General features: G+C 39.1%; 3 protein-coding genes across 4 annotated transcripts in view; 1 reads left to right on the forward strand and 2 right to left on the reverse strand.

Annotated features, from left to right (window-relative positions):
* The window catches only part of LOC126371228 (sine oculis-binding protein homolog), a 67,680-nt gene that overhangs the window by 33,527 nt on the left and 17,841 nt on the right, over nucleotides 1–16,312 (reverse strand). The gene's annotated exons all lie outside the window — the stretch shown is intronic.
* LOC126371295 (putative nuclease HARBI1) lies at nucleotides 2,244–3,714 on the forward strand. Its single transcript, XM_050016600.1, has 2 exons — nucleotides 2,244–2,784; nucleotides 2,867–3,714. Exons 1-2 carry the CDS (start codon nucleotides 2,497–2,499, stop codon nucleotides 3,629–3,631), a joined length of 1,053 nt encoding a protein of 350 aa, XP_049872557.1. The 5' UTR covers nucleotides 2,244–2,496; the 3' UTR covers nucleotides 3,632–3,714.
* LOC126371305 (uncharacterized) lies at nucleotides 4,034–6,312 on the reverse strand. The gene is made up of 7 exons (XM_050016610.1): nucleotides 5,786–6,312; nucleotides 5,626–5,702; nucleotides 5,375–5,502; nucleotides 5,122–5,232; nucleotides 4,926–5,027; nucleotides 4,652–4,741; nucleotides 4,034–4,301 (listed from the first exon to the last, which is right to left on the reverse strand). The coding sequence occupies exons 1-7, from the start codon at nucleotides 5,963–5,965 to the stop codon at nucleotides 4,048–4,050; spliced, it is 942 nt and encodes a 313-aa protein (XP_049872567.1). The 5' UTR covers nucleotides 5,966–6,312; the 3' UTR covers nucleotides 4,034–4,047.

Here is a 16,312-nt window from a genome sequence, read left to right on the forward strand (position 1 = left end):
TTGTCGAAATCACTTTGTGAGACTGTCCTTTGTTTGGTAAGGACTTTTCAGGCTTGAATCACCTGATTGTCCGAAAAAGTAAGATGATTCCGTGCTTCGGAGGGCACGTTAAGACGTTGGTCCCGGCTATTAGCCGTAAAAACACCTCCACCAACCCGCATTGGAGCAGCGTGGTGGAGTATGCTCCATACCCCCTCCGGTTGATTGAGGGGAGGCCTGTGCCCAGCAGTGCGACGTAGGCTGTTTAGTTTATGTTATGTATGTTTGTTATGTTATGTAGTTTAGAACTTATGGATTAGCAGGCGAAACACTAGTTTCATTATAAATCATCTAAATAATAAAAAGCTACCTAATGAAAATAGCCAATGAGTCTCTTTTTAGTTCGTTCCCGTCGTTGGTTCAAGTCATCAGTACCCTGGAGATCCTGACAATCGGAGTTGTACATATTAAGTGGGGAAATAGGTAAACCAGTCTAGAGTAGGTAAGAGCCATGGTAGCCCAGTTGGTAGAACGCTAGCCTCTCATTTTGAGGTCGCAGGATCGAATCCAGCACGTGCCTAAACCAATGATTGTCGAATTTGTTTTCGAATTCATGTTTGGATCATAAATGATTATCACGTGCTCAGCGGTGAAGGATAACATCGTGAGGAAACCCACATTCCCGAGAAATGTGACCTAACCTGTATTGGGCTGGTTTTCCCTTCGCGGCTTGGAAGGTCAGACAGGCAGTCGCTTCTGTAAAAAACCGGAACTCTCAAATCTTCAGGTTAGGTAAGCGGACCCTGTGTAAAACGGGATAATGCTGGCGTGCCATCTAAAAAAATATTTCGTGACAGCGTGTTCGCAAGTCCGCCAGTCGTTTAGCGATTTTCGATTCAAAGGCTTTACGTACTTGAAATATTTTTCGCAGCAGCGTGCGTCGCAATAACGGCATTCGAAACTACATATCAGACCCGGAGATAAGACTTAGGGAAGTACCTAGAACACCTAACCTACTGCATCCTAGTAGACTGTGCCGCGGGAAGCCGAGTCGGGGTCTCGTGCAAACATATCGGGTATCACGACTAGTGGAGCTTATAATTTACCTAATGCCGTGTAAAACGATCGGCTCGCTAATGTACGCGGAAACAAATATGGCGGCCGCAGTTTCTGAATGTTACCTACCCTGTGAACTTTGAGTAGTTACCTAGTTTGAATTTATAACACAACATAAGCAACTATGTCCCAATGAGCTTTCCAGGCTACGTTCACCAAAAACAATATAAGTAGTTGTACATTTAACCAATAAGTAATATAGAATTTAACATAAGTTCCTATTTAATTTATTTATGACATTGTTTTTTTAGACTATACGTAAGTTCTTTCTTGTTTCTTTAGTACGTAATGTCTCATGTTATGTTATTGTTTCCAATTTTTTCATTAATTTTTAATAATTTGTTTGAGAATAAGAATAATTATGAATGTTGAACATATTTTTAATTTTACAACGTATTTTTTATGATTGCTATATATTTAAGATGTTGTCGAATTGGGACCCTACCTGTAATGAACACATTGTATGAGCATGTAAGAATTTAATAAATAAATAAATAAATACATAATACTCGGGTAGATAATTAGTAATTAATCAAAAATTTAACATAAGATAACATAAACAGCCTACGTATATACGTCCCACTGCTGAGCACACGCCTCCCCTCAAGCAACCTGAGGGGGTAATTAGAAATTAATCAAAAAATTGAAAATGAAAAATAAATGATTAATTCGTAATTATTTTATTGTTAATTGGTTCTGTGCAATAAAGTGTATTTGTTTTGATAATGACGTTGAGAAAGATGGCGTTGTACAGCTTTAACATGATAATTACCTATTTTCTCATTACTGGAGTAGGATCATCATCATCAGCCGTACGACGCCCACTGCTGGGCATAGGCCTCCCCCAAGGATCTCCACGACGATCGGTCCTGCGCTGCCCGCATCCAGCGGCTTCCCGCGACCTTCACCAGATCGTCGGTCCACCTTGTAGCGGGCCTACCCACTGAGCGTCGTCCGACACGTGGTCGCCACTCCAGAACCTTTCCGCCCCATCGGCCATCGGTTCTCCTCGCTATGTGTCCTGCCCACTGCCACTTCAGCTTTGCAATTCTCCGAGCTATGTCGGTGACTTTAGTTCTCCTGCGGATCTCCTCATTTAGTAGAGTAGGATAATTATTCCAAAATATAATGTAGAAGACTGACACCCGTATTCTCAGATGTCACTCAAGATTTCCTCCACTCGACTCAACCTCGGTTGAGGATTTTTGGTATTCATAGTTGACATTTACGTCCTCGACTTATGGTTCTTCCTCACTGGAGGTGAGTAAAAATTGAGGAATGAACTGTCAAATGTAAGGTACCTCGTGACCAACCTTAAGGACTACTCAACGCTTGAAATCCGTGCGAACGCTTGTTGTGACGATACTTTTTATATTACAAACTTCGATTTTTGTTATTAAAATGAGTGATAGTGACTTATATAGTGACTTTGAAGAGTTTATGGATTATGTTTATGATAATCCTTACGATTATCCGGCGCGGAAATATATCAGAGACGCTCAAAACCCTTTGGAATGTTACGACGAAGAACAATTTCAAAAACGCTTTCGATTTAGGAAAGATACCGTTGTTCATATGATATTGCCACTGATTGGATTGCAATCAAATGTAACCAACAAAGGGTTACCTTTACCACCCATATTGCAACTACTCATAGCGTTAAGATTTTATGCTACAGGAAACTTCCAGGTAAGTTAGCCATTCAAGCATTTATATAATTACTTATCTACAGTTATAAAAAATATTTACCAAACTATTTCTGTTTCAACAGATTGTTTGCGGAGACCTGCATAAGATCAGTCAGCCAGTTGTATCTAAAATCGTGGCTAAGCTATCGAAAATATTAGCAATGAAAGTAGTTGAGTTTATCAAGTTCCCTGGAGCACACGAGAGAGCCAACGTGAAGAGAGCATTTTACCAACGTGCTCAATTCCCAGGGGTAATCGGGTGCATTGACTGCACTCACGTACCAATTAAAAATCCGAGTCGGGAAAATGGAGAACTTTTCAGAAATAGAAAAGGTGAGTTCTCTATAAATGTACAACTAATATGCGGGCCACAAATGTTGATTTACGACATTGTGGCGAGGTGGCCAGGATCTGCCCATGATTCCCGCATATTCAGCAACAGCCGTTGTAGTATGCGCTTTGAAGAAGGGGATTTAGTAGGTGCTGGCATACTTTTAGGGGACAGTGGATATGCACAGTCGTCTTACACGTATACTCCCGTGCTAAATCCACAAACACCAGATCAGGAGCGCTACAACAGATCCCATATCAGTACTAGAAATATTATAGAAAGGCTGAATGGTGTCCTGAAAAGAAGATTTGCTTGTTTAAGCAGGAAGCTTCAGAACAAAATAAAAAATGTCCCTAACATCATCGTGGCATGTGCTGTATTGCACAATATCAGTGTTAACACTAACCAAGAAATGCCAGAACCCTTGAGGTCAAGGATAGACCCACCAACACCTGTTCCAGACAATGAACGAGGTAGTATTATAAGAGCTAGTTTTATCGCAAGACATTTTAGTTAAGTATAATTTTGTTATGTTAGTTATGTTTCCTCAGCAAAAAGAACGCCTTTTGTACCACTTGCTTCTTGTATTTAAATAATAAAGAGTTCATCATCATCAATTTAAGAGCCACGCTCTTGTCGGTGTAGCATTTTCCATTCCAGTCTATCAAAGGCCAATTCCTTGACTTCCCTATAAGACACGACGTTAACCTAAAGATAATAAAGAGTTACTGTATTGTATTATGTACTAGTTTAGTTTCTATCTAGATGTTAGATATGTATTAAATACCTATAATATTATGTTATAATTCATATAGAAAAAGTACTTAGAAATATTCTTTAAGATTCCATTATTTGTATCATAGTTAAAATTAGTTATTGCTCCAAATACAAGGGATATGCTCAATAAAAAAAAATGTAATAAAAACTATCAATTTATTTCTTTCTTTCCCTAGAAAGATGCAGCTCTGCTAGCTCTCGCTTAGCCCGGCTGCATAGCAGCAACTCCTGCGCACTTTCCTTTTCAAGGCGAGCTTTATGATATGTCTCCTCAGCTGCCTTTACGAGCCACTCCCGCTCTGCTATCCTCAATTTGTGTAGCTCCTCCTCCCTGTCCACTATCACCTGATATCTATCCTTTCGCAAGGTGAACTCCTGATTAATTACATGAGCCCGAATGTTCTTTGAAGCTGAAACGTAACAAGAAGATATGTTAAAACGCACGAAAGTTCACAGGCTTAATAAACACAGTTACTTATAATAAAAATATTTTTTAACCGATCCTTTTTACTACGAAGTGAATACGTTTAACTGGCTAATATAAAAAAAGGTCACCACAAGTGCTGACAGATGGCCATCACATTCACAGATGTGAATGTAAACAAAAGATAAGAAAGCTGTAAAAACTTTTGTGGACGGAGTTGGGTCGCGCAAGATCAGCATGGGGTTTCTAGGAATTTGTTACCAAAAATACATTAGAAATTATTTTAGTTACTTATAAAGCAGATTTTGTTCAACAATATTGCTATAATAAGAATACCTTGAGTTTGAGAAGGTGCTCCATAATCATGTTCTCTCAATCCAGTTGATGGTCGACGAGGTAGCTCTACTTGTGCCACAGGAACAGACTCTACAAATAAAAAAATCCAAATATGTTACTTAAATAAGGTTACATAAGTGTTCATTAAACACACCTCTTTCTTAAAATCTTTAAAATCTTCACACTGGTTTAGATTACTTGTAATAATAATCAAGCCTATAGTTTTGTTTAAATGTACTAGATAATCAACTTAAGAAAATATCTAAGAAAATACCTTGAATTAGAGAAGGTGGCTCATAATCAGAGAGACGAGACCCGGCTGATGGACGATATTGATTATCCATTATTTCAATATCAACTTCCACAGGAATAGCTTCTGCAAAAAAGGCAAAACATAATGTATTCTGCAAAAAAAAAATATGTTGTTTATTGTGTTAGAAATGGCAAAAAATATAGCTTAACTATTATACTTTGTATTTGGGATGGTCCTTCGCCAGGTGAGGTATTAGCGGGTGCTGCAGGGGCTGCAGGTGCAGGGAGATCGGGTACTGGGGCTAACATGCTGTGGTCCAACACCATATCTGGAATGAAAATGTTATCAATTGCTATAATTTTTACTTGCAAGAGCCACTCGGTGAAATTCTATTAACTTTCAACTGAACATAGAAAAGAGATATCAATAAAAACTATTTAGTAAGTGGAATAAGGTATGTATGTACTCACCACTATCACTATCAAACACGCCTTGTAGCTCTATATTTGTGGCATCCAGAAGAGCAGCATCAATAGCCTCCTGGGAGCCTTGAGAGGTACTAGCTGCATACAACCCACCTCCGGTCCTCATGCGTTCCCTTCCAAATTCAAATGAAAAAAAGAGAAGCTTAAAAATAACATTACTTACAGCATTGCACTGTGTTTTGTAACAATAGTAAATAATTAAATATTTACTTTTAAGAAAGTATATGATATTTTACCTTTTTTCTTGTGCTAGAAATTGTTTTCTTCTGGTTTTTAAATTGTCCCAACATTTTTTTAATTGTGCCTCTGTTCGCTAAAAGAAATCAAAGGTTTGTTTGTAAGTTTAATCAAAATCAGGAATGATATTAATATTATGTGCTACATTTAGGTACTTACTTTACTATTGGTCTCAATGGAGTTAAATTCTTGTGTAAGGCGTACCCAAGCCATTTTTTTTACATTTGCATTTCCAGCCCCAATAGTTGCAGCAGAATTTAATTTATATTTCAAAACTAATTCCTGCAGACACACTTTTTCGTGTTCAGTGAAAGTTTGTCTTGTTGATCCGCTCGACATTTTGACTTGATAAACACTTTTACAAATCTAATAAACACTTTCACACTCCACAAAGTAGTTTGGGACGGATGATAACTTGCTCAGTGCAAAGTAGTCTGAAATTTGTGTTTGAAATAAACAAAGCCGGTACCGCGAAATCAACTGTCAAAGTCGATTTGACAATTTGTTTGACGTTTAAATGTTCCCATAAACTACAAACGTGACCACAGCCAACAGAATTCTATCATGCTGCCAACAAAATAATACGAAAACAATGACGTCATACCTCCACTCTTCCTCGCTGGAGGAAACCTCCGTTAAGGTTGAGGTGCCAACTAAGAATACCGATTTCAAGGAGATTTTGAGAATCCCTTAAAGTGGCCTTGGCTGAGGACCGAGTGAAGGCAGTTTTGAGTAAACATCTTAGAATACGGGTGTGAATCACCTGATTGTCCGAAAAAGTAAGATGATTACTACGTGCTTCTGAGGGCACGTTAAGCCGTTGGTCCCGGCTATTAGCCGTAAAACCACCTCCACCAACCTATAGTGGAATAGTGTGTTGGAGTATGCTCTATACTCCTTCCGGTTGAGTGGGGAGAGGTCTGTGCCCAGCTGAGGGACGTATATAGACAGTTTAGGTTATGTTTATTATGTGCCAATGTTAATAAATGAAATCCATAAAAAAAATGAATTGCAATATTGCGTCAATGTGGTCTTTTGAGACCCCACTGTATATCAATGGAATCACAAGACGGATATGATGTAAGTATCGTAGATATGGTGACTTTATCAGTCCATCGTTGGATAGGATACAAATTGATACACAATCCCTTAGTCCACGCATTTTTTTTTTCTATCATCCCAGTACACCTACAGCAAAGAAAAGTAATCATCATCTCCCTAGCATTATCCCGTTTTTCACAGGGTCCGTTTACCTAACCCGAAGATTTGACAGGTCCGGTTTTTAACAGAAGCGACTGCCAGCGAAGTAAAGTAATAACCAAAAAAAAAAAGAAACGAGACAAAAGCAGATCACCACTTTTAAACCTATAAAATAAAAAATATTATAAAATAACACTCAACCCCACTCTATGTGCGTTCGAATGCGCTTTAATTCTCATCCGACATCGAACACCCTATTAAAATCTCCCAACTCACAATATCCTATACGTCGACGTGCGCTGCATAATACACTTCTCATCAAAAAAATCGAAACACCTTGCAAGTTTACGTTTTGTCAGGATTATCAGAAAAATGTGTACATTTAGGAATAAATGTTAAATGTCGTTTAATAGTGAGTAATATGAGCTTATCAAATCTTAATGTTAATGTTCTAAATTTAAATGAATTTTTCATAGGTTTCGTATTTTGTTAAATGAGTCATTTTTATTCCGTATGGAGTATAAAGGAAATGGATAAAACAACACACGTAAATGAAAAAAAAAAGCTAAAAAACGTTTATTTAATAACTTGTATTCCCTCCCCGAGCTCTAATTACTGCTTCCATACGGTTCTTCATCGATCGGATGAGAGTCACGATCACATGCTGTGGTATATTGTCCCATTCCTCTTGGATTGCATCTTGCAGCTGGCTAAGTGTTTCTGGGGCAGGATCTCTTGCTCGAATTCGTCTCTTTAATTCATCCCACAGATGTTCAATGGGATTCATGTCCGGGCTTCTTGCTGGCCATTCCATAATAGAGATATCGACTTCGTTAAGATAATCTCGTACGACGCCCGCGGTGTGAGCCCTAGCATTGTCGTGCATGAATATGAAGCCGTTGCCAATAAAATGTGCATAGGGCATCACATGAGGCTCGAGACACTCTTCGACGTACCGATGACAGTTTAGTGCAGGCAGACGTGGCCCAGACACGAAAGCAAGCTCTGTCTTACCGTCGGCGCTGATTCCTCCCCAAACCGTCCACGAACCGCCACCATAGCTGACCTTTTCTTCAATGCAGCATTGTGCATAGCGTTCTCCGTCTCTTCTGTAGACCTTGTTCCTTCCGTCGTTACCATACAGCATAATTTTACACTCATCAGAAAAGAGAACTTTGCTCCACTGTAGGTATGACCAATTTAGGTGCTCACGTGCAAAGTTCAGGCGCGCTCTTCGATGGTCTGCAGTTAATTTCGGCCCATTTGCTGGCTTATGCGGTACCAGTCCACGATCCTTCAACCTTCTTCTAATTGTAGAGTCACTTACAGCCACCCTTCGTACAACACGAAGCCGCTGCTGCAGTTGAAAAGCGTTAAGGCGTCGATTTCTTAAAGAAGTTGTTACAATAAATCGATCATCTCGCTCAGAAGTGACCCGATTCCTGCCAGATCCTGAACGGCGCGTGAACAAACCAGTCTCCCGATAACGTTTATAGACTCTATGAACAGATGACAGGCTTAGATGCAGTCTTGCAGCCACAACACGCTGACTAAGGCCAGAATCCAGCAATGCCACAACTTGGGCGGCTTCTGTGGGCGAAGTATCCATACGTTTTAGAAAAAAAACCTTTTTTCAGACGTCCCAAAGTCACAGTATTGAAATAAAAAACAAAAAGTTTAAGGATAGGCGCCAATTTTTAGTTTTTAAACGCTAAATGTACTCCAACCCTAAACACACATTTGTCTCAAAACAGTGATTCATTTCGTTTATAAGATAAACAAATGAAATTCTAATTTTGAATTTAGAATTTTCGCTTATTACTGTAATGGCCAAACTGCCAGCTATACATTTATGTATTTTTTTTCATCGTATGAATTCTTTTTTGTGTTAAATTCGGACAGAAACAATGAAAACGGAAGTGTTTCGATTTTTTTGATGAGAAGTGTATTTTCACATGCGATGCAGTTTCCAGGGAGCTATGCAACACAATCGCAAGTAACATGACTCCCTTGCGCGAGTACTACGAAATGGCCCACTAGAAACTGGTAGCGTTGCCTGGATATGTCTAAGTTATTTTTACTTGTTGACGATTCTGCGAATATGAGATGGGTTGCTCAGAGTCTGAGGGAAGTAAAACGAAGGATCACATCAGAATGACGACTAGTATTAAAGTTTTAAAAAATACGATACGATACGATAATTTGCAGCTACTTATTTATACGAAGTATAATTATAGGTTCAAGAACCATAATGAAGACTATAGAGAACCGGAGAGGAATATGATTGGCCACCTGATACGACACGATTCATTTATAACAAACATCATAGAAGGAAAAATTGAAGGGAAGAGAGGAAGGGAACCCTAGGAGAACATTTATGAAACAAATAAAAGAAAAGGTGCAGGTCGTGTCGTATCAAGAGGTGAAGGATTTGGCGGGAAGAAGAGAGGAATGGCGATTACACCCACCGACAAGAGCGCAGCTCTTAAATAAAGAGAGAGATAAGAATAGGTATGATGAACCGTATTGTGACAGGTGACAGAACATACATAAACTAACGCCTATTTCCCACCGGGATAAGCAGATTTGTTTCGATCCTGACATACTTCTCTTGCTTCCTCCACATTCAAAGACAGATCTGACAAAAACCGTTTTTTTTTTGTATTTGTTTATGAATTTGAATAGAGAAACATGGAATAAGTGCGATATTATATCACGTTTTTCTATGACGTTACAAGTTCCAATGTGTAGTTTAGGTAATTGATATATTTTGAATTATTTAGTACTTATGTATTGTTTTTAAGTAAACTTAAGTTTATTAATGTGGCGTAAATATATGTTTTTTTTTTCTTTGTTTCTTTCTTTATTTTGCTTTTTAAACAAATTCCATAGCAATTTCGTGTTTAGTCAAAACTGATTTGACTAGTTGAAAACTCGCCCTCTGTGGTCCAGTGGTTGAGCGTTAGGCTCACGATCGGGAAGCCCGAGTTCGAATCCCGGTGGGGACATATCACAAAAATCACTTTGTGATCCCTAGTTTGGTTAGGACATTACAGGTTGATCACCCGATTGTAAGATGATCCATGATTCGGAAGGCACGTTAAGCCGTTCGTCCCGGTTACTATTTACTGATGTGAGTAATCGTTACATGAGCCATGTCAGGGGCCTTTGGCGGCTCAATCATAATTCTGGCACCAGGGTTGATGAGGATGGTATTCCACCTCACAACCCACACGATAAGAAGAAAAAGAAGTTGGAAACTACCCTATTGTATTCGAGTACAAATATTCGAGCAAAAACCAACACCTCACAAGTCTATGACGCCATTTCAGTTTTGAGTTCAGAACGTGAGCTCAAAATAAACCCCATCCGACTCACAAAGGCGAACAAAATCCGGGGCGTAATATTACGTCTCCGATAACCGGCATCGATTATGTTTCACATGTTTCTCATTATGGCGTCTGGTGCGAAACAAAGAGGTCTCCGGTTCCATGCATGCTGGAGATGTAATGAGGGCCTAAATCTTAGGTGCCTATTGAGACATATTTTTAGGGGCTGTTTGCTATTTGAACGTCTGTCAACATTAGTCTACCGTGAGAAATATTAATATTAAGTACTTATTATTATGTTTTATCAATCCGCACTGGGCCCGCGTGATGGTTCCATCCATAGGGAAGGCCCGTGCCCCAGCAGTGGGGACGTTAATGGGCTGATGATGGTGGAGAAATATTAAGATGAATTTCGTTTTAATTTACCTACATTGTGAGGCTAAAATTGTAAATAAATGAGTCATAGGTAGTAATCTACTTACTTAGTTATTTATTAGTAATAAATAAGTAGGGTTTTCATATTTTTATTTCATTTATTATTTATTTATTATTTTATTATTACTCATTTTTAATAATTCATTTCTTATTTTTATTATTTATTTATTCATTAATCTGGGAAATTAAAATCTTAAAAAAGAAGCTTAGAATATCTAAATAAGTAAGTACCTAAATCATTTTACTTTTGAGTCGACTCGTTTTTTTATTAAAGAAATATAAGTTTTGCATGGTTTAGTAGATCCGCAATAGATCCGTATCTACCTATTTTTTTAATATAATTTATTTTATTAGAACCGAACCACCTAGCTGTATTATCTCTAAATGGGTGACAATGTTTTTTATGGATTATGCGTTTATTATGGATAAATGAAACAAAGAAATGGAATTGTCCCTGTTTTAAAAATGTATCCGATTTTATCTCTTTCCGGTTTCGCTAGTACCAAATTTCAATTCCAAATAAGCTGCAAAAGTATGGAATTGAAAAGAATTAAAAAAAATCACAAAAAGGAAACATTAATTTTGCTGCGGTTCCCTCTTGATATTAACTCAGAAACGTGAGTTGAATCATTCCCAGTATTCGCTACAGTATCACAGCCTGTATAAAATAAACTGGCAAATAAAATCTCATGTTAATCACATGTAAACTGAAAAGCTGAAAAGTGCCTTTACTCATACTGAAACCAAGTGCAGCATGTAACAGTACCTCCACTCAGCATTCCTGCCTCCCTCTCTGGCGAGCAACCTGAGTCTCCAGTGAGCCACACTCTCAGAGACTCGCGTGACTCATGTACATGACTCACGTACGTGGCTCATGTAGATGCCCGGCGATTAGCTCGTTAGTTCTTAGGTTCTTACCTAACTAACATAACATAACGTGAGTTAATACTTATTTACAACAATATTAGGCCAGGTCAAGAGTTCTCTAAGGCCGGGTTTCCACTGACGCGGAGATGGGCGGAGATGTGCGGATTTGACCCGGGACCCCGTTTGTCTTTATTTAGTAATCAGAATTTCATAATTTATCTTGACCCTAGTACACGAACCAATTATCTATCATCCAATCAAGACTAAAGTCCTGCTTAGATTATTTGTTATACTTAGATTAAAGACTGACACAATGACGACTTATGGACCCGAATAGCAAGGGATAGAACCAGATGGTAATCTTTAGAGGAGGCCTTTGTCGAAAGACAAGCTGTCGCAAATCATCAACCGTTCGCCGATACAGTTGATTAAATAACAGATTATTATTATAAAGTATTGGCAATTAGTTTTACAATGTAAGTAACATAAGTAACAGCAATAAAGGCTTATTTATTTTATTTATTTATTCTTCTATCGTGTGGATTGAGAGGTGAATTACCAACCTCATCAACCCTGGTGTCAGGGTTATTATTGAGCCGCCAAAGGCCCCTGACATGGCTCATGTTACGACTACTTACTTACATCAGTAAGTAGTAACCGGGACCAACGGCTTAACGTGCCTTCCGAAGCACGGATCATCTTACTTTTTGGACAATCAGGTGATCAGCCTGTAATGTCCTGACCAAACTAGGGATCACAAAGTGATTTTTGTGATATGTCCCCACCGGGATTCGAACCCGGGACCTCCGGATCGTGAGCCCAACGCTCAACCACTGGACCACGGAGGTCGTCAAAAAATTTATTTATTTTAAGACAGACACTACGCGGCCGGACAAGTGAGTTCAATTAGTAGGTATTATAGCTAAGAGGTATCCATGTCCACGGAGCAAGATACTTAACGTCAGTACACCGACAAAGTAACACGGCACAATCCAGCGAATCCAGTATATTTTTAGAGCTCACCCAACACCCGAGTTCGTTCGCGAGAAAGGGGGAGATTGAGATTGCCCTTGAAAAGTTATGGTATGTTATTACCAGTAACAATTTACCTTTGCTATAAGAACTAGGTACATACATACATACATAAACTCACGCCCATTTCCCACCGGGGTAAGCAGATACTATAGAATTCCATTTGCTTCGATCCTGACACATTTCTCTTGCTTCCTCCACATTCATCAATCGCTTCATACACGCACGCCGGTTCAGAGTAGATCGTATTGAACCTTTTCTAAGGACATCTCCAATTTGATCATCGTAAGTCCTTCTCGGTCTTCCTCTGCCAGCCCTACCATCAACTTTCTAACTCAAGAACTAGGTAATTATGAATATTACGAATACGGGCAAAAGGAAATGGCTCAGCTTGTGCTGTGACGGAGCCATGCTATGGCGCCATCCAGCGCTGGTTTTCAGTCATTTCCTCTTCCTGAGATATTGTGCGGAAGTAATTGTCAACGACGAATATTTGTTTGGTATTCGGCACGAAAGCCGATTTCTGTTCGGTCCCCAGGGGGTGAGGTAAATGAAACTCGCTCCCAGTTCGTAGAGGTGCGGGGCGTAGTGTCCCTCCTGTGATTACATACCACACTATTATCCGTGTAGCATTCTCCATTCAAAAAATAATTGCAAGAGAGGAAGGGGAAGCACGGAAGGAGTGGAATTCTCTGCCGTCTTCTGTATTTTCGAATGCATATAACCCGGGTGCTTTCAAGGCCAGGGTGAACAGGCACCTTTTGGGCGAGCGAGCTCCATCTTAGGCCTCGTCATTGCCTTCGGGCAAGTCTGGGGCCAAGAGCAAACCCATCAAAGGTAAAACAAGGATTCTTACCGCGTTCAAATCAGGGATACGAGACTCCCGATATTTTAACACTGTTGCAAGTGCCATGATCACGGTATGACTGATGAAATTGGCACTTGCAATTGCAACAGCTTACATGGAACAAATTAAAGAGAAGGCGAACGTCGTGTCTTATAAAGGAAGTCAAGAATGAAAGAATGAAGTTGATAGACAAGAATGGAAAATGTGTGTACATACCTACCTACTTAGTAAGTAGGAATTATAATTTAGAGACTCTAGATTCGCAAGAATTTCAAGTTAGTGACTGTAGAGAATAAAGAGCAATAAAGAGTTTTTGTATTGTATTGTATTGTATTGTAGAATTAGGAATATTTGCCCGGCCAAGTAGTTAACGCCATATGCGGCGAATATATGTTAGGTCATGCAAGCATAGAATAGCATATGAGGCTGGCATTGACACTCAGGGTGTTCAAAGCGTCGTTAAAAATTTGAAAAAAAAAAGCATACAATGGTGCTAATTCCTGTAAATACCATCTAATTTTATTTTAAGTTATATCTGTCCTTTTCTTATCCGCCGAAAAGGAAAGGGACGGGTAATCGACAAGCATAAAATTTATGGAACACACGTCAATTTTAAGCACAAATCTAAACCAACCGTCTAAAAATTTTACGTCAGTCAATAACCCGACACATTAATTTACTCATTCTTCCTAAAATTAAGAGCTGTGAATCATCCGTCCCTTTCCTTTTCGACGGATACGAAAATGACGGATATAACCTAAAATAAAATTAGGCGGTGTCTGCAGGAATCGGGGCCAATAAGGAATAATACACGCAAGTCAAAAAAAAAACAAGAATTCCTTCTTAGGACTTTATCAAAAGTAGCTGCAAAGTTGCTTTCTGATTACTTACAGCTCTGCTTTACTTACCCTATTAAAGTTTACAGGTGTGAGTTTATATAGGTAAGTAGGTGTAGGTGTGGTTTAGTAGGAAGAGACACCGTTTTTGATTGTAAAATGTTTATTATTACTTTGAATAAATAAAAAAAAAGTATGTAAGTATGATTCACACGGATATGAAAAACATTAGCATTATTATTTTATCGTATGCCGAGGAATTCACAGTGTTCAAGTAAATATTTGTTTTGTAAATCGATCGACTCTTTCCATAGCCGATTTCGTAAATACGTCCTTACTTGTTCATTTTTAAAGGTGATATAGGTAGGTACCTCGGTGGAGCTCGGTGGCGCAGCGGCAAACGCGCTCGGTCTGCGATTGTTGAAGTTAAGCAACTTTCGCAAAGGCCGGTCATAGGATGGGTGACCACAAAAAAAAAGTTTTCATCTCGAGCTCCTCCGTGCTTCGGAAGGCACGTTAAGCCGTTGGTCCCGGCTGCATTAGCAGTCGTTAATAACCATCAATCCGCACTGGGCCCGCGTGATGGTTTAGGGCCCGATCTCCCTATCCATCCATAGGAAAGGCCCGTGCCCCATCAGTGGGGACGTTAATGGGCTGATGATGATGATAGGTAGGTACCTAAAATGTAAGTAATTAGGAACTTTCCAAGCTACGTTATTCAAACACAATATAGATGGCGCTGTAAAGATTTCCCTTCGTTTAAACTTTTAATTTCATGGATAACAGACATAATGTATCTTTTATCTTTGTTTTTGGGTATAAATGATGACCCTTTTTATTACACCCAGGAACAATACAATTTCCACCCATTATTATTCTGATTAACATAACATAACATAAACTGCCTATATACGTCCCACTGCCGGGCACAGGCCTCCCCTCAATCAACCGGAGGGGGTATGGAGCATACTCCACCACGCTGCTCCACTGCGGGTTGGTGGAGGTGTTTTTACGGCTAATAGCCGGGACCAACGGCTTAACGTGCCCTCCGAAGCACGGAATCATCTTACTTTTTCGGACGATCAGGTGATTCAAGCCTGAAAAGTCCTTACCAAACAAAGGACAGTCTCACAAAGTGATTTCGACAATGTCCCCATCGGGAATCGAATTCTGATTAAAATAAAGAGAAACATATATTATAATAAGAAGCAACATAATTCTATACATGTCATAATGTGATCGAAATATCAAGCAACAATAATTTTTATATATGCTTCTGCCATTATATTGTTTTTTGAATAATTATGCGACTGTGAGTTTTGTCACGATATACATAGGTACCTAATAAATAATGTATGCTCTGCCTACCCCGTGTCGGACAACTTTATAACATAAATTATGGTTCAAATAATCAGAATTCCTTGAAAAATACTTTTCAATGGTATGTTTTAATATTATTCAATTCCAATTTCGAATTCCAAATCAAATGTTTAAAAAACCAAAAGTCACGTTCATAATCGCTACTTAATTTTATTGTTTTATAACCAAACATTGAGGCAAAGGATTCCTACACATACATTCTCTGCGATAAAAAAAATAAAGAGCAACAGTATTAGGTTTCAGGCACATATTTGACGAGTTTGCGGCGGTATCGAATGAACGGATCGAGTTACTAAATGACGACTCTTGTACGTACATATACATAAGTACTGTGTATTAAAATGTTGACGAACTAATTGGTATTGATGAGTTTGTATGTATGTATCGAGGAGCTCGGTGGCGCAGCGGTAAACGCGCTCGGTCTGCGATTGTTGAAGTTAAGCAACTTTCGCAAAGGCCGGTCATAGGATGGGTGACCACAAAAAAAAAGTTTTTATCTCGAGCTCCTCCGTGCTTCGGAAGGCATGTTAAGCCGTTGGTCTCGGCTGCATTAGCAGTCGTTAATAACCACCAACCCGCGTGGTGGTTTATGGCCCGATCTCCCTATCCATCCATAGGGAAGGCCCGTGCCCCAGCAGTGGGGACGTTAATGGGCTGGTGAAGATGAGTTTGTATTTATTAACTTAGGTAAGTACTTGCTTAGTATGAAGTAGCTAATGCGGATTAAAATTTTAGCAAAAAAAAGATATAATAAAAAATA

This window comes from Pectinophora gossypiella, chromosome 12, assembly GCF_024362695.1.
Source record: "Pectinophora gossypiella chromosome 12, ilPecGoss1.1, whole genome shotgun sequence".
NCBI lineage: Eukaryota > Metazoa > Arthropoda > Insecta > Lepidoptera > Gelechiidae > Pectinophora > Pectinophora gossypiella.